We start from the raw sequence: 20,563 nt of genomic DNA on the forward strand, positions 1-20,563 counted from the left end.
TATAATATTCTTTTTAGGAAAATTTGTTAATCTGTAATAACTACTATTCTGATCTTCTGATGGATAAAAGAAAATAAGGGCTTGATGTTCAGTATGCAGGAGTCCCTGGGTAGTGGAAGTGGTTAACATTCTTGACTGCTAATGGAAAGATTGGAGAGTCCGGGCCACCCAGAAATGCCTTGGAAGAAAGGTTTGGTGAGCTACTGAAAAAAGTAGCCATTGAAAATCCCATGGAGCAGAGTTTTAATCTGATACACAGGATCAACTTCATGTCAACTGTTTATTCATTCAGTTTGCAGCCTTTCCTACATGCCTGAAGCTTATTATATTACTGTGTGTTATAATAAGGAAAAGTACCAGACTGGAGGACTTAATTCTAATTACAGGTTATCATACATTTTTCTCTAAGCAGACTAGATTAGATAACCTTTAATGTCTTTTCTAATTTATACTGTTCTGAAATTCTGTTAATTGTTTTGAGTCCTCTGATGTTTAATTGACAACTGTCTCTTCAGCCTGTTTCACCATTGCTTGTTCCAGCCTGAAGACTCAAAATTGCCATCGGTGTAGCAACTCTACTGAAATCAGTGTTGTTGCTGTTGTTGTTGTTGTTACTATATGCTGTGGAGTCACTTGGAATTCATAGCAACCTAGTATGCAATAGCTCTGAACCCTGCTCTATCTTAAGCCAGTTTCATTGTCTCTTTCACGACTACCCCCATTATTCCAGTTACTGTGTCAATCCATCTCATCCAGGGTCTTCCTGTCCTACCTTGGTCCCTCCACCCTTCTAAACATGATAGCCTTCTCCAAGGACTGGTCGCTTTGGGCAGAATGTTCAGAGTTTGTGAGATGGAGCTTCAAAATCCTTACCTCCAAAGAGCAGCTTTGTTTCACCCTCTCTAGGACAGACCTGTTTGATCTTATTGTTGTTGTTGTTTTGTACCGTCGAGTCGCCTGCAACTCATAGCAACTCTGTGTACAACAGCCCTAAACTCTGCTCTATCCTGTGCCAATTTCACTGTCTCCGACACACCTACCCTGATTACCCCTGTCACTGAATCAATCCACCTTATAGAGAGTCTTCCTCTCCTGTGCTGTCCCTCTACCCTCCCAAGCATGGTGTCCCTCTCCTAGGACTATAGCCTACAAATTATGCTTATGCTGCAAAAGATCTTTCCCCAAATTCTTTCATTCCTGTGAAGAAGTTAAAACTGAGTTTGTTATAAAGAAAAAATACTTTACTGACATTTCCAGTTGTTGGTGAAGGACTGATTGAAAGAAACACTGGGAGGTATGCCACATAGCCCCAGCAGTCCTGTGCTCCTGAAGAGGAATATATGAACAGCATGCCTAATGCTTTCTCAATGACTGTGCAGGTTCTCAGAAAGTTCTGTTAACTTTCCAAAAGACTGAAAGCTGCTTTGACTACTAGCATCCAAAAATGATTGGTATCTCCCTTCTAAAGAGCAAAGGCATGTTTAATGTTACTCCAACCCTAACCCCACATTCATTAGCTTCTGTCACATCTCACTCATACTGGACTTGTAGTTTGCAGTTGGGGCAATTAAACATCTTTGTTTTGTACTTTGGCAGATAATGTGATTTTTACAAATTGAAAGTTTTTAGTAACCCTTGGTGATGCAAGTTTTCATCACCATTTTCTTAACAGCATCTGTTCACTTTCTGTCCCATTTTGGTAAATCTTGCCCTATTTCAGACTTTTTCATATTGCTGCTGTATACTTTAATAGACTATAGTATAATGTAAACATAATTTTTATATTTTTGGTAGAAACAAGAAAAATTGACATAACTTGATTGTAATACTTGTTTTATTGCACCTAGAGTCTAGCTCTCAGCCTGTATCATTTCCAAGGTGTGGTTATAGATGAGGGTCTGAAAAATACTCAGTTCCCAATGCTTTCTTACTGGGTCAACAAGTTAACGTATTTCAACCTCTAGCATTTTTAAGATCAGATAAAACTTAAGATTATAGCATAAAGTCTGTTCTGCTTGGCATTTGGAATTTAGCATTCATCTGTTTTCTTTTTCAGTTATTAGTTCTCTTTTAAGAGGGAACAAATGCAAATGTCAAGAAAAACATTAATTTGCTCTTCACTAAAACTATCCACGTTTATTCCATACCATAACACTAAATGTAATATTTTCAGAAACATGTAGTAATTTAGAAAACAACATGAGCCATTTTTGATGTCTGAAGAAAACATAAACTTCTGTTATATTAAATATAAACATTAATACACTAAAATAACAGTGATAAAATGTGTTCCAAACTTAGTCAACACTTAAGATGAGGTTAAATTACTGCAGCATAAAAAATTTAATAAATTCATTTCCTAAAGTTGAGATTTTCAGAAGTTCACATTTATTTTTCCTTAACATGAAATTGAAACAAAAAAGGTGCAAATGTAGATCTTATTCTAGCAGTGAATGTGATTGTGATTACTAAAGCACTTCAATGTTAAGTATATATTAGTTGACATTATCTTACGCTAAGCCATTCTGTTACAAGATCAAGTCTTTAGTGATGGTTGGATATTTTATACCAGCCCAGTTCTTTTCCCCCGCCCCCTTTCTTTCTCCACCTTAATAGATACGGCATTCGTCCTGAAAATGTGATCATATATGGCCAAAGCATCGGAACGGTACCATCTGTGGATCTTGCTGCTCGGTATGAGAGTGCTGCTGTTATTCTTCATTCTCCTTTGACCTCAGGAATGCGAGTCGCTTTTCCTGATACCAAGAAGACCTACTGTTTTGATGCATTCCCAAAGTAAGTAGCAGTATTCAAAATAGAAGAACAATTCCAAGAAAATCTGAAAGCATTTTTCCATCATTTAGGGTATTCATGACAGATCATTCAACCGTAAGCTTATATTTACATATATTATAAATACTGTGACAAACTCATGCAAATAGTGGTGGCAAACCAGTCAGGAGTTTGACATGTCTAAGAAGAGCTGAGGGCCTTCTTTATACCCTACTCACTAGTGTTGACACTAGTGTTCTCCTTCCTATTGAGTCAGAACCAACTCAAAGCTGATACTCCACTGGGTTTCGGAGGGTATAAATTACATAGGGAGAGATTTCCTCTCTATCTTCTGCAGAGCAGCTGGTGGATTTGACCATCAGAAGGTGAACAGCATTACTCCCTAGACCATCAGACCTAGTCTGTCAGTTTGCAAAGTAAAATGGACTGAACTGAATGTCAAGCTCAGTGTCAGATGCTGAAAAGAAGACGAACTGGCATATGACTTCAAGGGGTTCTGATTTAAACAAATGGATGATGGGAGAGGGAAATGTGGCATATATGCATAAATGAGTGAGGGGTGAGTGAATGAGACCTAGTAAATGGAAACTAATCTGTAAACTCTGGTGGCCTAGTGGTATGGAGTTGCTCTGCCAACCCAAAAATCTTCTACCTATTTCATGTGAGAAAAGCAATCTTCCATGCAATTAATTAACTGCCTATTAAAAACCTACTAGAGGGTCAGCTATGAGTTTGTTCCAACTGGACAGAAAATAACAACAATTTACAAAATAATCAAATTGTAGAGGGGAAAATGAAGTTATCTTACATAAATTTGAGTGAGTATTGTTCCTTTGCCCTACCCTCCCCGCACATACACAGTCCACAAACATGGTGTTAGAACAGTTTGAAAAGAAGTTATTTCTTCATGCTTCTTGAAATAGGTTGTTACCACCTGCCCTCTTCATAGTGGAGGGATAAAAATGGCCTTCATGGACAGGGTAGGGAGAATGACTTCTTTTATTCCCCTCAGAGAAAAAGAGAAGCTAGCAAATTTCAGTCTTACCTCTTTTTCACAACTGGAAGCATTACAAAAGATTGGTTGTTTGATAAATGGCAGATGAACTACAAGTCAAGGCATCACTTTGTTTGAATAAGGAAAATCCTTTGAAAAACACACCTTTTCTAGTAACAGTTACTTTAGTAAGAAAAAGAGCCCTAGTATATTGCTGAGTAACATGTTAGGCTGGTGATTTGAATCTGCCAGCAACTTTGCGGGAGGGAGAAAGTTGGGCGTCCCCCTCCTCTAGAGGTTTACAGCCTTGGAAAGCTGATGGTGGGTCTCTCACTTGGATTTGATTCAGTGGCAGTAGGTCTGAATTAGTAGAGAAATCTTATTTATAATCTTGTCACTGTCAAAATGAAAATAGAGGTAGGGAGGAATTTGGGGTGATGATATTGCAAACGTATTCCTACATCTATATTCCTTCTTCATTTCTGCCCCACCAACAAAGACTTCAGTATCATTAATATCATATGCAAGTAAAATACCCTTGATCATTCAGAACGGCTAGAAACAGTACATAGAGTACATAGAGCCAGAAGTTCAAGCTAGGTTTAGAAGAGGCTATGTCAGCAATATCATTGCTATTATCAAATGGATCCTGGAAGAAAGCAAAACAATACTAGAAGACTGTGTGGATCCACACAAAGTATGGCTAACACTGAGAAGAATGGGTGTCCCAGAATACTTAATTGCTCTCATATGTAACCTATCCTAGACCAAGAAGATATTGTGTGAACAGAGCAAGGGAACACTACATGGTTTTAAATTAAGAAAGGTATGTGTCAAGGTCGTATCTTTTCTCTATAACTATTCAGTCCGTGTGCTGGGGAAATTATTTGAGATACTGGACCCTTAATGAAAAAGAAGGTGGCATCAGGATTGGAAACTCAACAGTAACCTTCATTATGTAGATTACACACCCTTATTGCTGAAAGTGAGGAGGACTTAAAAGTGCTTGCTGCAGCCAATCAGAGACTACAGCCTTCAATATGGATTGCATCTCAACGTCAAGAAAATAAAAATTTTCACCACTGAACCTATAGGCAACATCATGATAGATGGAAAAAAAAATGAAACTCAACTTTATCTTACTTGCACCCACAATCAATTCATTTGATACCAGCAGTCAGGAGACTTACTGCACTGGGAATGTCTGCAGTTAGGGACCTCTGCAAATTATTGAGTAGCAGTGGTGTTAATTTGTTTACTAAGTTGTGCCTGCTTCAGACCATGATCTTTTTCAGTCACTTGCTATGCTTCTGAGTGCTAGACAGTGATAATAAAGAAAGGTGAATTGTGGTGTTGGAGAAGAGCACTGAATATCCATGCACTTTCAAAAGAACAAACAGATATGTCTTTGAGAAGGTGCAGGCAGAGTGCTGCTTGGAGGCAGATGATAAAACTTTGTTTCACATACTTTGGGCATTGTAGAGGGACATCATGCTTAGGGAAGTGGAGGAACATTGAAAGAAAGGAAGACTCAAAACAGATGGATTGACACAGTGACTGCAGTAATAATCTCTGGTGTGTCACAGATTCTGAGGATGGCACAGGGTAGGACAAGGTTCAGATCTGTTTTTCATAAAATTGCTGCGTCACCTGACAACAAAGAGAATAGACTATTTGATGGTACCATAATTTCTTCACATCTTAATTCTTCTGCTGTGGATTCTTTTTCTGACAGTAACTGATATATAATACTTTTTCTTACATTGATAGTTTCTTCTTTCCATTCTTATTTTCACTTTCCAAAACCACTATTGTTTATATATATAGGACATTTTTAATGGACCCTCCAATATCTTCTCTTTATTTTCGATTTTTTATTCTTTTCTGAGGAAGCTCCTCAACTTTTGTAATCATGGTATCATGCTTTACATTTTCAATATTTTGTTCTCATTTTATGGCTTTTGTTCCTTATTTCTTCTCCTGAGGATTTTCAAAATGAAGTTTGTTTCTTTTTAAGAATTCTTCTCCAAGTATTTTCTGTTCATCCAAGTTGTCTTTTTTAAAAGTTCTATTTGTTTTGATCTCCATCTTATATTCAAAGCATTTATCTTTGATCTCTGTTAATTTTTGGTTATCTGTTCATATGACAGAATAAGGGTTTAAAGAGCTTATCTGACAGAAATAATTAAAGCTTATACTTACTTGTGAGTTTCTCAGTAGAATGATCCAGCCAAGCCAGTTAGTTGGGGAACCCCAGCTTTTATGTCATTAGAAGTCTTTCCCTTTAAGGTAGATACAATCGCCAAACTCTTTTTCTAAACTCTCCCTTGGAGAGTGAGGATTTGGCTGCCAGCACTCTGGGAGCCAGAAGGTAAAGTAGGTTGATAGCAGCCATTTGATGCCTGTGACCCAAAAATTTGTCTAGTTTTGATGTCTTGTGACTCAAAATGTATCTAGTCTTGATGTCTGTGACCCACAAATGTGTCTAGTATTTCCCTAGTCCACAGATCCTCTAGTCTTGAGCCTGGAGGGAGAAAACATTTTACCCAGCTACAAAAAAAGAAGAATACAAAATTTGGGGAAAATAGACAATTCCTTTTCCTCCTTGGCTATTCACTGGTATTGAATTAGTTTTTCCTTTTATCCCCTTAGAATTCAAATTGTGTTTTCTCCAATCTGTTTAATCCTTTATCTCACAAGTCCATCTGCTCCAAATTTTTTTAACGTTTTTGAGTTTATGTCCTAAAAAGTAAATAGAATAGAATAAAATTATTATCATTTCAGTGGTATTGCTGTTGTTGGGTTTCTTCCAGTTAAAAATGATTGATAGCTAACCCTCCAGTGGGTTTTCAGAGGCTTTAAATTACATGGGAGGAGATTGCTGGGAGGTAGAAAAAATGACTACAAAGAGGCATGATATTGAAACAATGAGGGAGTCCCAGGCTAAGAATGAGATCCATTCCTAACTTGACTTTAAATCTTCATTAGTTTGAAGTGGTTCCTATTTTGCCTTACTTCAGTGTAAGGAAAAGCTTTCCAGTGTCTTAAAAAGCTGTACATGCAGCGAATTAAGGTGATTGTAATAAAGAATGTGTTGCTAGTTGTTTCGAAGTGAGGACAAAGTTCTATAACATTCAAGGGCAAGTTAGGAGGGCCCAGTCCTTGGAAAAAGACATTATGATTGGAAATAACATGATGTCTTGATCTTTGGCAAGTGTTGACATCAATGAGATGGGTTGATACAGTGACTTTGACAGTGGTCTCAAGTCTTGCAGAGATGGTGAGGGTGGCACAAGACAGGGCAGTGTTCTTCATAGGCTTGCTCTGAGTTGTAGTCAACTTGATGGCACCTAACCACGAATTGTTCATAAACCGGGTAAAGCTTCTATAAGTAACAGTTATGCTGAAATGGCCTTTTCATTTCCTCCTCTCCATGAAATCTAAGTTTCTCTGTAAAAAATAAATAATATGCAGAGTGTAATAGGATTTCATTAACTGTTAAGTGATTCTGCCAAAAGAGAGAATGCTTGAAGTTGACATCTTTGAATAATCTTAGACTAAAACTATCATGTAGACTCCAATGAATGCAGTGACCATATATAGCTGTGTAGAACTGCTCCGTAGGGTAGCCAAGGCCATAAATCTTTTTTTAAAAAAAATAATAATTTTTGAGTATATTTTTCACATAAGGTCTTTCCCAATTCCTTCACCCACCCACCGATCGAATTGTGTAACCCTATGATTAACACTCCTTCATCCTCACCCCTCTCCTTCCACTCCATTCCCCCCCTTAGATCCTTACACTCATTCTACAATAACAGTTTTATACAGTATTTGTCCTTGTGGGACTGAGTTAGTTCACTCAGCATAATGCTTTCTAGTCCTTACCAAATTAGGTAGTAATTTGCAAAATCATTGCTTCTGTGTGCTTACTGGGTAGTATTCCATTGTTTGAATGTATCACAACTTCTCAGTCCATTCATTTGTGTTTGGAGCCATAAATGTCTTATCAAAGCTGAGTGCCTCATCTGTCTCTTGAGGTACATTTGCTAGATTTGAATTGCTAACCTTCCATTTAGTAGCCTCTCACTTTATCCACTGCACTGCCAAGGTTTGCCTTACTCTTACTCTAAGAGGTATGTAAAAGAAGACTTGTGGATCTTATTTGAAATCCAAGAGGCTTTTCATCCTTTCTAAACGGATTGAAAACATTCTAATATTTGAATTATTTTAAATAGGGCAGAAAATTTCTTTTATGTTCCCTTGTATAATTTGTTGATGTTATTGTTGTTGTCTTTCCCTACAGCATTGACAAAATATCCAAGATAACTTCTCCAGTATTAATAATTCATGGGACTGAAGATGAAGTCATTGACTTTTCACATGGCCTCGCATTGTTTGAGCGTTGCCAAAGACCTGTGGAGCCTCTGTGGGTCGAAGGTGCTGGTCACAATGATGTGGAACTTTACGGACAGTATCTTGAAAGATTAAAACAGTTTGTGTCACAGGAACTGGTAAATTTGTAAAATATTCTGTAAATTGTATCCTGAGTTTTCTTTCCTTGCTGAACTACACTCCTTGGTAAATAACATAAAACCTGAAGGTTTTGTTTACAAATCATGTCAGTTGCCTTCATAATTGTACAGGTAATGATTTGTTAACAGACTTAATGAAGGTTTTAATTACCAGAACTAGAAACTGGAAATAACAGTATCATGCAGTAAGGCTGTGTAATTTATATTTTTTTCTGTGAATTTTTTTTTAAACATCAAGATGAGTACTGTATGAAATTTTAATTCTATAAAATCAAATGCTGTAAAAGTATTGCCAAATGCTTTTGCATATCAGAAACAAATTTATAAATATTTTTAAAACATCTCAGTGTACTAAATCTTATCCTCATATACAAATGCAATTATCTGAAAGCTGTATATCTAAACCAATTCAAGTACTCAAAATAAGAATAAACTGGGATGGGATTTTTTGGGGTTTTTTTGTTTGTTTTTTGTTTTTTTAAAGAAAGCCCAATATGAAATAGACATGTTCACTAGAGTTCACCTCCACCCTGTTGTACAGGGATAGAGGTTTTAAGTGGTTATTTTATTGTAAAATACATTGAACTTTCTGTATTCTCTGGTTATCACACATTTTCTTCTTAAAAAATAAAAAAAATGATGTAAGTTTTAATTTTTTACCCATCTGTTAAACTACCAACTAGTTACCTTGTAAATGAGAAGTCAAAATCGCACTGAATTTTAACTCTATTCATTTAAGTTTGGTACTGTGAGGCAACTACTTAAATTTTTCATTTTAGTTATTTAAAAGGCATTTAGAGCTTTATGAATGATTTTGTATGCACCATTGTTTTAAACTTTGACTAATCTCTAAGAATTGCAGTACTCTGAAGACCTGAGAGTACGTTAGCTGCCCTTTAGGACCACACACTGGATATTTGGTCCCTCTTCAGGTTCACTTTGATAATTTTTAAAAGTAGGGCCCATTATTTTGGATTACTGAGAATTTCATGTGCTCACTCCTAGATAAAGGAGAGGAAAAAACATTTAATTCATACTTTTATATTAACCAACATGCTACAAAGATAACTTGGTACACAGACCCAAACACACACATACACACACACTCACACACTAAGTTGCCTTTCTTTAAATGAATCCTGCCTGAATAAAACAATGAAAGAAAAATAAAATTAATGGTATGTAGTCTAATTTGTAAACGAATGAATATTGAAATAATACACACTGTGGATATATTTTAAGGCCTTATGTAGTTTAATTGTTCTGCTTGTTCTGTGGTTATGTCTAAGACTATAGTAGATTATCTTCAAAATATATCAAATATTGTGAATGCTTTGGTTCAGATGTGTCTAATTAACAGTAAAACAACAAATATACCACTCAGCTGTGCTTGTGTGCCTACTATCCTTTCTAGAATATAATTACATGGTTTTCTCAATTTTATCATCATTCCTTTCATTCTCATAGGTTGTTCTTTGTGTTAACTTGTAGCTTATAAATTTTCTACTTCATATACACATACAACCTAATATTACCATATACATACAACCTAATATTTAGCTAAATAATTTTTATTAATTACCTGGGAAAATCTAAATTATATTAGCCATACTCTTTAGCATTCATTCAACAAATATATGTTGAATGTCAGAGTCACACAAAACTCTGCTGGGCCAGGAAAGAGAAAAGAAGGTAGACATATACCATGTCCTCAAATACCTCCTTGTATGGTATTTATTATTATTTTGGTAAGGGTTAAAGATAGTCTTGGAATGAGAGGTAGGAGACAACACAAGGAAGAGTTCCACTAAAAAGTAGCATTTAAACAGAACTTTGAAAGATCACTTAGAATTGACTATACACTGGTAGGAACAATATATAAAAGCAGAAAAGATGATGATAATGCTTTGCTTTTTTTTTTTTTTAATAATCATTGAAATGTAAGCAGACTGTCCAGAGGGTATGGGAATGAGGTTGACAAGCTAGCTAAGGGCAAAATCCTAAATGGTATCATAGACATCCCAGTCTTTGTAGATGAGGGGAGGAATCTGAAGATTTTTAATTGCCATCAATAATATATGAGCTAACTGTTAAAAAACTGAAGTAATTATAAGGGACTGAAAAAAGATACCATGATGTTTCAATATACAGAATGCTAGTCAAACAATATCTCCAATATTAATTTTCTTTCAGGATTAAATAAATAATATTTAGAGCAAATCCTAGGGTATTTCACCAAGTTGGAAACGTTGTTGTAAACTAAACAGTTTAGCTGAAGAATTACGTACTGAGGAAAGACAATGTCTTTGAGTATTTGAGAGGCAAGCACTGTCCTGTCCCTCAGCAGAACTCAAGGCTATAAACTGAAAATTACAACATGGCGTATTTGAGCTTAGTGTAAGAAGACATTTATAGTTATTTGTCCAACAAGTAAATGGACTACCTTCTTTTTTTATTGACATTTTAATCAAAATTTATAAAGAACTTGGATTTCAAATCATTCATTGTTGCATTTTCCTCCCTGCCCCACCTTTCCTCAGATTGTTCTTTTCTTTGGGGAAAAAAGATCTTTCCTTGTTAAACAGACCCCCAACTCCACCTTTGGACTATCTTCTGAAGATGAATCGTTTACCGCTGTTGGCAGATTACTGAATTAGCAAGGATGTGAAATTGTTTGCTATAGATTAGTACATAAGCACATATTAAACACTTGCTTAACTGAGTACTCTGTTCCTGTCATGAATCATAAATTTGAATAGAGGCTTTGTAAATTTGAAGAGATGGAAGGTGTGGTGGAGCTGAGACGGATGCCAGCTGTACCTAAAAGCAGAACCTGTGATGTGAAATTTTGTGTACAGATTAGTAAATAGGTACAAAGAAGCCTGTGCTGCTCCTGCTTGTTGGGTAATCTGTGTTTATCACTTGAGGCGGAGCCAGAGCTGGATCGTATCTGTCATGGATCCTGCAGAAGGAGTTTTAGGTTCAAGTGGCAAAGTGTACAATGTATTATGGAAGTCTTCTCTGAGTGTCCAGCATCTAAAAAATGTAGGGAAATTGACAGAACTGTACTTTTGGCTGACACTAATTTAATCTGTGGTCTTTTCTCATTAAAAATGAAAATGGGACAGACTGATTTATAAAAGTAATCCCTTTTATTTCTAACATAATAGGAAAATCAACCCTACATTTATGTAACGGCTCATGTCAATTTGTGATTAATTTTTGACCGTGTCTAGAAGAGTCCCATTTAACTCGTTTATGATACATTTGTGCATAACAATGTCTAGTTTGAGATAATTTCGTGTATAACAGTTTTAATGGTAAATTCGATCCTGGCAAAATAGGAGCCATTTACATGCCTCCTGCCTTATCTTGCAAGTACCAAAGGGAAAAAAGCATGAACTTTTCTCAGTTGCTTTACCTTCACACTTTCCAGACTCCTAATTTATGCAAATTTCTTGATTCCTTACCCCTATAAATTTTTTTTTGCTTGGTGTTGACTATAAATATATTTGTATTATTTAAGAAAGCTTGGGATGTGAAAGTTTACTTTTAAACTTATAAATGCATCAGTTGTCATGTAAATAATGATATTCCTCATACATTTTGGCATTTTATGTAACAAAACTTGATTTAAACACATGTTGAACATTTTTTTAAAAAAAACACCATATTTTGAAAAGCCAGACAAATAAAAATCATAATCATTTTAGCGATTATATAGCCTATTCCTATAGACATCACCTGTAGGAATAGGCCTATAGACAACATCGTGATGGATGGAGAAAAGATAGCAACTGTCAACAACTTCATCTTAATTGGATCCACAGTCAGCACTGTTGGTATCAGCAGTCAGGGAATCAGGAGACATACTGCACTAGTAAAGCCTGCAGTCAGGGGCCTCTACAAATTACTGAGGAGCAATGATGTCAGTTTATGTCTACAAGCTGGACAGTGAATAAGGATGACAGAAGAATTTATGCCTTTTGAGCTGTGGTTTTGGAGAAGAGCACCAATCATCCAATAACTGCCAAAAGAACAAACACATCTTGGATAAAGTGCAGATAGAGTCCTTGGAGGCGAAGATGATAAAGCTTCATTCACCTCAAATACTTTTGCCATGTTACTAGGAGAAGCTATTCCAAGGAGGGGAAGACCCTCAACCGGGTGGATTGACACAGTGACTGCTGCAATGGCACAGGATTGGACAGGATTCAGATCTGTTGATAGGGTTGCAATGGGTCATACTCAACAGCACTTAACAACAGCAATACAGCTTATTCCTTGCACTGTACTGATATACCAAAAGAAGGAAAAAGATTCTTTCAAAGTTAATTGGCACTCAATTGTCGGAATAATACTCTATCCCAGTGTCTTCATCAAATTTTTCTGGACACAATGATCCTTATGAGCTCTGATGACCATAAACTGACTTTCAATATTAGTCATACTTTTTATTTCTTTAATGTTTCCTTATCAGCTGGTTCCTTATTGAGTAGTAAGTTGGTAGGCTGTACCTTTGATGTTTCTCAGTTATATGTATATTTAAAGTGACATTACAAGGCCCATTAACAGCAATGTGTGTTAAAACTAGAGGTAGAAACTAATCACATTATGTCAGCAGTGCAATACATTACCATATATAACATGGCAAGAATAAGCACTCTCATTGAGGGAAGTGTCAGAATAGTTATTACTGATTGTTGTTAGGTGTCATCAAGTTGGAACCAACTTCCAGCTGACCCTACAGCAGGTTTTCAGAGGAATCTCACAGAAGGAAATTACCCAACTTTCTTCATGGAGCAGCTGCTGGATTCAAACTACCTGTCTCGTTTGGCAGTACAACTCCTTACCCATAGGCCACCAGAGCATTCTAATTGATTAAGAATGTAATCTACTTTCTTCACTTACTTTTAAAATAAGCATTATATTCAAATACTTTGAGAGAGTGTTGGCTTCTGGTAGTAAATAATGCCCCACAACAAAATCATGGAATATTTATGTTTGTGGTAATTTGGACGTTCTAATTTGCAGAAGGGCTTGGAAGAGAGAAGATGGTTGTCTGCCACTGCATCCCTAAATGGCTCATATCTTTGGTTGAATGAGTAATGCTTCGGAAGGAAGCAGACATCTCTAGCCTGGAAATGACCCACGTTAGAGGTTTTTTTTATTACTAAAGCATCAGCTTTACAAATGAGAACTGAAAGCTAGTAAACTGCAGCTGGTTCTTCCATATGAAGCCAGATGGAATTGAAATTATTTTACTGTCTGTATTTCCTGTTACAATTCATGTACTAAACTTGCATAATATCATTATACATCTAGGAAGAAAATAGTTACACTTTTAAAAATACTGCAATATTAGAAAAACAAGGAGATATTACAATTTTGAAGTATTTCATAGTCCTTTTTTCATCAATTGATAAAATGCAAGTTTCAAGCTATTACTTGATTAGTTCAGATTTGGAAGGTACTCACCCTCAAACTTCTAAAGAATATATTCAGTTGAGATGAGGGGAGGTTAAGAGGATCATCTGAGTTAGCATTTTAAATTATACTTCCTTTTAATCTGTCTTTTAGCATGTTCAAAATTAACTGCTAACGTGAATTAAAACATCTACTCACCATTCTACATTATGCCTCTTCCTAAGATGAAATACTGCATTTAAGCATTTCATTTAAAATGATGTAACTAAAGTTCAACTGTGGTAAGTTGGAGGTATATGTATTCATTCACTGAAGTTTGTGATTTTCTAAGTTTTCTGAGAGTCAAGCTATTAAGGAAAACAAGGCAAGATTTAAGTCATGGTCCAAGCATTTTAGCTTCACTACTGTTGTGTGCTTCGAGTTGCTAGCAACTCATAGTGACCCTGTGTACAACAGCTCTTAACCCTTCTCCAACTTGAGCCAACCTCAATTGTCTCCGACACACCTACCCCAGTCACTGATCCAGTCCATCTCATCCAGGATCTTCCTCTCTTGCACTGTCCCTCTACTCTTCCAAGCAAGATGTCCCTTTCCAAGGATTGGTCCCTCCTTTCAACATGCCCAAAGTATGTCAGATGAAACTTCAAATTCCTTGCCTCCAAGGAGCAGCCTGCTTTCACCCTTTCTGGGACAGACTTGTTTATTCTAGTACGTGGTATATTCCGTACTCCTCCAGCACCACAACTCAGAGGCATCATTTCTACTTCTATCATCCTTAGTCATTGTCTAGCTATCTGATGCATAGCAAGTAATGACAAATATCATGGCCTGGATCATGTGGACCTTAGTCTCCAGACTGATGTCATTACTCTTCAGTACTCTGGAGCATTCCCTGACAGCAGACTTTCCTAGTGCAATTTTTCTTTGATTCCTAGTTGTTGCTAGTACCAAGATGTTGATTCTGGAGCCAAGCAAGCTGAAGTTGTTAACAGTCTCAATCTTTTCACCATCTGTCAATGTGCTGCCAGTTGGCCCAGTGTTGAAAATTGTTGTCTTCTTGATGTTGAGTTTCAGTCTATACTGAAGGCTACAGTCCTGGAGCTTATGCAGAAAACGCCTCACATCCTCCTCAGTTTGGGCAAGCAAGATGATATCATCTGCATAACACAAGTTACTGATGAATCTTCCTCCAATCTTCGTGCCACATTCCTCATAGAACCCAGCCTCCTGGATGATCTGTTCCGCATATTGATTGAAAAAGTGTGGGGAGGCTGTCATCAGAACAGAGCAAGGAAACACTGCATGGTTCAAAATAAAGGTTCACTACTGAGTTCTAGTGTGGGGGAGAAAAAAGACGATAGCTTTTAGCAAATCACTGCTATAGCAAATCACTTTATAGCATGACACTATCAAGAGTGATAATTAAGCTTGCTAAAGAATCCAGTGCTAATACCAAGTGAGAAGTGTCTATAAATGATGAATTAACAAGGTCATGTTTCCCTAAAATAAATGTGATGCCTATGAGAACCAGAAGGGAGCATATACTATGAATATGAGTACATTAAAGTCATGGTATTTTGGTGGCTTTTATCAGAAACATTATTTATGTTGCTGTATTTAATGTGTTTTTAAAGAGAGATTAATTTTTAATCATCATCAGAAATGCATTTTTTAAGCCTGGCCCTCTCACATTGTGGGAACACAGCAGAGGCCACAGCGAAGTAATGTGTTTTCAGTCAGACTGTTAGGACGTAGCATGCAACAAACAAACTGGGACAGTGCCGTCAGGCCCAACTTTTGGCACTGGATTATCTAATTGGACAAAGGAACAAACTGCAGAAGACAGGAAAAAAAGTCATAAATTCATAAAGATTTAACTTTAATTCTTTAGAAGACACTAAAAAAGTGAGACGGCTATAAATTCTCCAATTGGGAGAATATTTTCAGGAACTTTATTTGGTAAGAATCCAGTAACCAAACTAGAAAATAAAACTTAGGCAACAAAGAGACAACACACTGTCACATGATGGGTACAAATCGAAAGAAAAGATTTGCTGAGGCTGCTTACGTACAGCCAAACAACTCATGACATTTAGTTCTTGGAGGTTTAGGATCTTGGTTTCATGGGACTCGAGGGTAACCGGTCTACTGCGTTTAGGATTTTCATCGCCTGGTGGCCCAGGGGTAAGAAGCTGCACTGCAATTCGAAAGGTACACAGTTTGAGACGACCAGCTGCTCCACAGCACAAGGATGGGCACGCTCCTCCTGAGCAACTTACTGCCTCTGAAAGCCGACTGGAGGGTCAGCTTTGGTTGGTTCCGACTCAGCAGCACACAACCACACTATCTCCTAGTTCAATGTGTAATGTTTCTAATACAGTTTTCTGCTAGCACCTTGCTTCTGGAATGAATACCTAATGCAAACAGCCATTCAAGGCATAACAGGAAGGACTGTGAGTCAGGTGGAGTGTTCCTCCCATACTGATCCTAGCAAGGCTCTGGGTGACCCATTCTCCCTGGGTGCTTCGGAGTGAAGGAATGGGGAAGCTGAATGTTTGTTCCTGTGTCAGTTCTGGTGCCCTCTGGCTTGTACCCAGCATCTAGTCTCCAGGCTCTCTGTTTCAGGTGGTAAGCATTGACGAAGTTGGTGTGACCAATCCCAGGACCAGTCACAGCACAGGGCAAGATCTCTCAACAGTCAAGTTGAGGGGGGTATCTTCTTGTCATCCATAAAGGTGGTTTCCTCTCTTCAAAATTGCAGGCCTACTCAGAACAGGCAGGTCACATAGGAGTCACACCTCCTTGACATACTACTATTTCCACAGAGATAACCTATGAGCTTGAAGTGACTTAGGATGAGGAGCCCAAAGGGCAGAGCATTGTTGAGTGGGAATTCAGGGAGGTGGCAGAGGTCTTTGCCTCCTGCTCCTTACGTTATGAATGTTAAGGATGTCCTCCTGGGACCTCCATGTTCAGGCATGGCTGTCTTGACCATACACTTACTATTCCCTTCATTCAAGCCAGGGCTTCTATATGGTGTCAGCTGCTAAAAGATTGTATAAGGAGGAGAAGCTCTTAGATGACAGCTATTCAATGGGGACAGTTCATCTGCTGGGGGAAAATACACAGTTTAGGGAGAGGAAATGCCAGACTGGTATGTGGGGCCAGCCAGCAGTATGGTAAAGGAAGTGCCTCTAAGAAAACCCAGCCCTGAAAGGAAACTGATGGACAAACGTTTAAGCACTTGGTCATTCGAACCTAGGAAGAGAAAGACCTGGCAATGTGCTTTCCTATTACAGCCAAGAACACAATCTAGGAACAGTTTCAGTCTCACCTAGCTTCTCTGTGTGTCTAAATCAACTTGATGACTCTTGAGAACAATGAAGCCCCACAAAAGTGGCTGTGGTTCTTTCTTACCACCATCGCGGGGGTACCAGGTACATGTTCTAGCCTTACCTGCCTTTACTGGGGAGAGTCACGGCCAAGTCTGCCATCATCCTGAGGGGGAGAACTGGTGGGGCTCAGGAGACTGACTTCTAATACGACTTTCTGCCAACACTTGGTCTCTGGTGAATGATATTGCCCTTGCCTTCTATGTTGAAAAAACAAAAAAGAAAAAGGTGGTGATTTTAAAGAAACCGAGCACCATACCTCTCCAGCGTTTGCCAACGTTGAGAAAATGTCTTCTAAATGACTCTTTGCAAGTATGTGTGACTCAGCCTTAAGATTAGCACTGCTTAATAGCCATCATTAGCCAAAAATTAAGGATTTTAAAAAGCTCTTTAGAGCTGCAATGACAAAAAGTTGAGTGTGACAAATGCCAAAGATTACAGAATGGAATTCAGAATAGCCTTAGAAATGAAACAACAGATACGTCAATACCAGCAGAAAAGGAAATAGCTCTGCACTCACTCATTGCTGTAAAGTCAGAACCGACTCACAGCTGAGCCTCCAGAAGTTTTTCAGAGGCTGTAAGTCATATGGAGATTGGCCATCTCGTGCAGAGCATCTGGTGGGTTCAAACCACCTGCTTTTGGATTAGTACCCCAGCTCCTTACCTACTAGGCCACCAGAGTTCCCGGCAATAGCGATCATTCTTGTGTGCTGTTAAGTCAGAACCGACCCACAGCTGACCCTCCAGCAAGTGTTTGGAGGCAGTAAATCACACAGAGGAGATTGCCCATCTTTCTCCTGCAGAGCAGCTGGTAAATACAAACAGTATACCTTTGGGTTGGCATCATTAAGTCACCAGAATTCCCTTCAATAGCTATTGTTGTTGTTCAGTGCTGTCGAGTCGCAGGCGACTCATAGCGACCCTATGAAGGAGAGTCCTCAACGCTTGGGTGTCTTTCATCCTCGATTAGTACTGATAAATCCTTTCAACAAAACTATGCAAAATCAGAAGACAAGATTGGTATAAATATAGCCAAACACCTCAACTGAGGAGCATTTTTTCAGTTTATAAGCAAACATTTAAGAGATTCTGGGTTACTGACATGAATTTGGGTAAAGAGTGGAACTTTTTCAAAATGTTGGGTATAGAAGATATTGGGAGAATGACTAAGAATTATTACCTCTTCCCCATTTGTTCACCTTATTTTGGTCTCGTTTAATTTCTGCGTTTTCATGGTGAGGGCTTGCCTATGATGAACAAACAAATGATTAAACAAGATGTAATTTGTGGGTTACACGTATTATTAACTATCCCACAACTAGCCAAAAAGTGGGTAGTTAACACTCACCCACAGGCTCCTCAGAAGTGTGTGATACACTTCCAGAAGTGTGTGATACACTTCCAGAAGTTCCCCACCTTGACGTGTACTTCCACCCTGCATGCTTGTGGGCGCTGAGTCATAACTGACTCATGAGCTACTAACAACAAGGTGTGTTGACAGTTCCTGGTGTGACTGCCCAGTCTCTGACATCCTTCTGGGTGTTTCCCAGGATTCATCATTCAAAGTCCCACTTCAAGACCCGGAATGAGGCAGGGGATGTATCAGGTTATGTAATAGGTCATATAATCCTACCAGTTCTATAGAGATCTATACACAGAGTGCCCTGCCTAGTGTTAGGAAGAAAAAGATCCTCAGGCAAACCTCTGCATTGTGCAACTGACCTCCAAAAAGGCTCTCAATGCTTCCTTACCTGTTAGATTGAAAATCTCTGAAACACAGACTCTGCTTTTTCATGTTTTTCTCTACCTTTCTCTCGGTAACAAAGCTTCCTGATAACTGAATCGCTATCTCCTCCTCTAGTGACTCATGTCCACCCTGTGTTAGGGTACAACTGTGCTCCACAGGGTTTTCAGTGGCTGATTCGGGGAGCAGCAGATGACTCAATCTTTTCTTCAAAGGCGCCGCTGGGTGAATTTGAACCTCCAACCTTTTGCTTAGCAGTCACTCTAACTATACCAGTCAGGGAATCCAGAATAAATCTAAAGGAAAACATTATTCCTAAGAGGCAAGACTTCCTTCTTTGTATTTTCTAAGTACTGTATCAGAGAAGAGAGTACTCCTGACTTAGGGGTAATGAGTCACCCTGCCAGCGCTTGCAGGGCATGAGGTTCAGTTCACCAGCTGCTTCAAGGGAGCAAGACGAACAATCTCCTTCTGAGCCATTTACAGCCTCTAAAAAACCCACCCGAGGGTCAGCTATGAGTCAGTTCTGACACAATGGTACATAACAATAACATAGAAGGAAGCTCTGGGTGGTAGCCTGCAGCATGTTGCACAGCTAACCAAAAGGGAGAGTGTCTCTGGTGGTTCAAATCCACTAACAGTAGTTCAGTATGAGATGACTCGTCTCATTAAGATTCACAGTCTCCACCACAACAAGATAAAGGTAAATAATCCAATAGAAAAATGGCCACAGGATATGAGCAGACACTTCACCAAAGAAGACATTCAGATGGCTAACAAACACATGAAGAAATGTTCAAAATCCCTAGCTCTAAGAGAGATGCAAATCAAAACAACTATGAGATATCTTCTCACCCCAGTCAGAATAACAAAATTAACAGAACAGCAAGCAACAAATGCTGGTGAAGTTGTGGAGAAACTGGAACCCTGATTTTCTGTTGGTGGGAGTGTAAAATGGTGCAAGCACTCTGGAAGGCTGTATGGCACTTTCTCAAAAAGTAGAGATACCATTTGACCCAACAATTCCATTACGGGAATATACTCCAAAGAGGCCATAACTGACATCCAAGCAGATTCATGCACACCCGTGTTTATATGCACACTTGTGTTTATCGTGGCTTTGTTCACAATAACAAGGAGTTGGAAACAACCTAAGTACACATCAACAAACGAATAAATAGAGAAGCTGTGGTATATTCACACAATGGAATACTATGCTGCATTGAAAAGGAACTCATGCAATCTTATTCAAAATGAGTGACCCTGAAGGACATTATGCTGAGTGAAGTATCCCAGTCACAAAAGGACAACTACTGCATGGTGCCACTGTTGTAAAACAGGACTGACATTGGTGATGGGGGAGTCTGAGAAAGGTAGTTTCAATAATGTGGACTGCATTGAAACATATGAGGGAGAAAACTGTTTAAAAGCGATATGTGATTAGGTATTTTTGTCATGACAGGAGTCCAGAGCGAAGGCTGCATAGTCGAGTGGACCTGGGGAAGGGTTTGTAAAACAATAAAAGAATTTGTCTTTTGCTTTTCCAAGAGGGTAGTATACTGGGGGCAGGGTTAGGAGGGGAGAAAAGTGCAACAATGAATGAATGGAAATCCAAAGTCTCTGTAAATTTTCATTGAAATTAATAATAAATTTTTGAAAAGATTCACAGTCTCAGA

The 20,563-nt window shown here is 38.3% G+C and overlaps 1 protein-coding gene across 1 annotated transcript in view; it reads left to right on the plus strand.

Moving 5' to 3' along the window:
* ABHD17B (abhydrolase domain containing 17B) overlaps nt 1-8,313 on the plus strand; it is a 15,142-nt gene extending 6,829 nt beyond the window's left edge. The window contains exons 2-3 of the mRNA XM_006894386.1: nt 2,617-2,796; nt 8,094-8,313. Of these exons, the coding sequence (XP_006894448.1) occupies nt 2,617-2,796; nt 8,094-8,313 (400 nt within the window). The remainder of the gene's footprint in view (nt 1-2,616; nt 2,797-8,093) is intronic.
* Nucleotides 8,314-20,563: the final 12,250 nt, after the last annotated feature.

The sequence above is a fragment of the Elephantulus edwardii genome, unplaced genomic scaffold, assembly GCF_000299155.1.
Source record: "Elephantulus edwardii isolate Elephantulus edwardi_28Jun2011 unplaced genomic scaffold, EleEdw1.0 scaffold00141, whole genome shotgun sequence".
Lineage (NCBI taxonomy): Eukaryota > Metazoa > Chordata > Mammalia > Macroscelidea > Macroscelididae > Elephantulus > Elephantulus edwardii.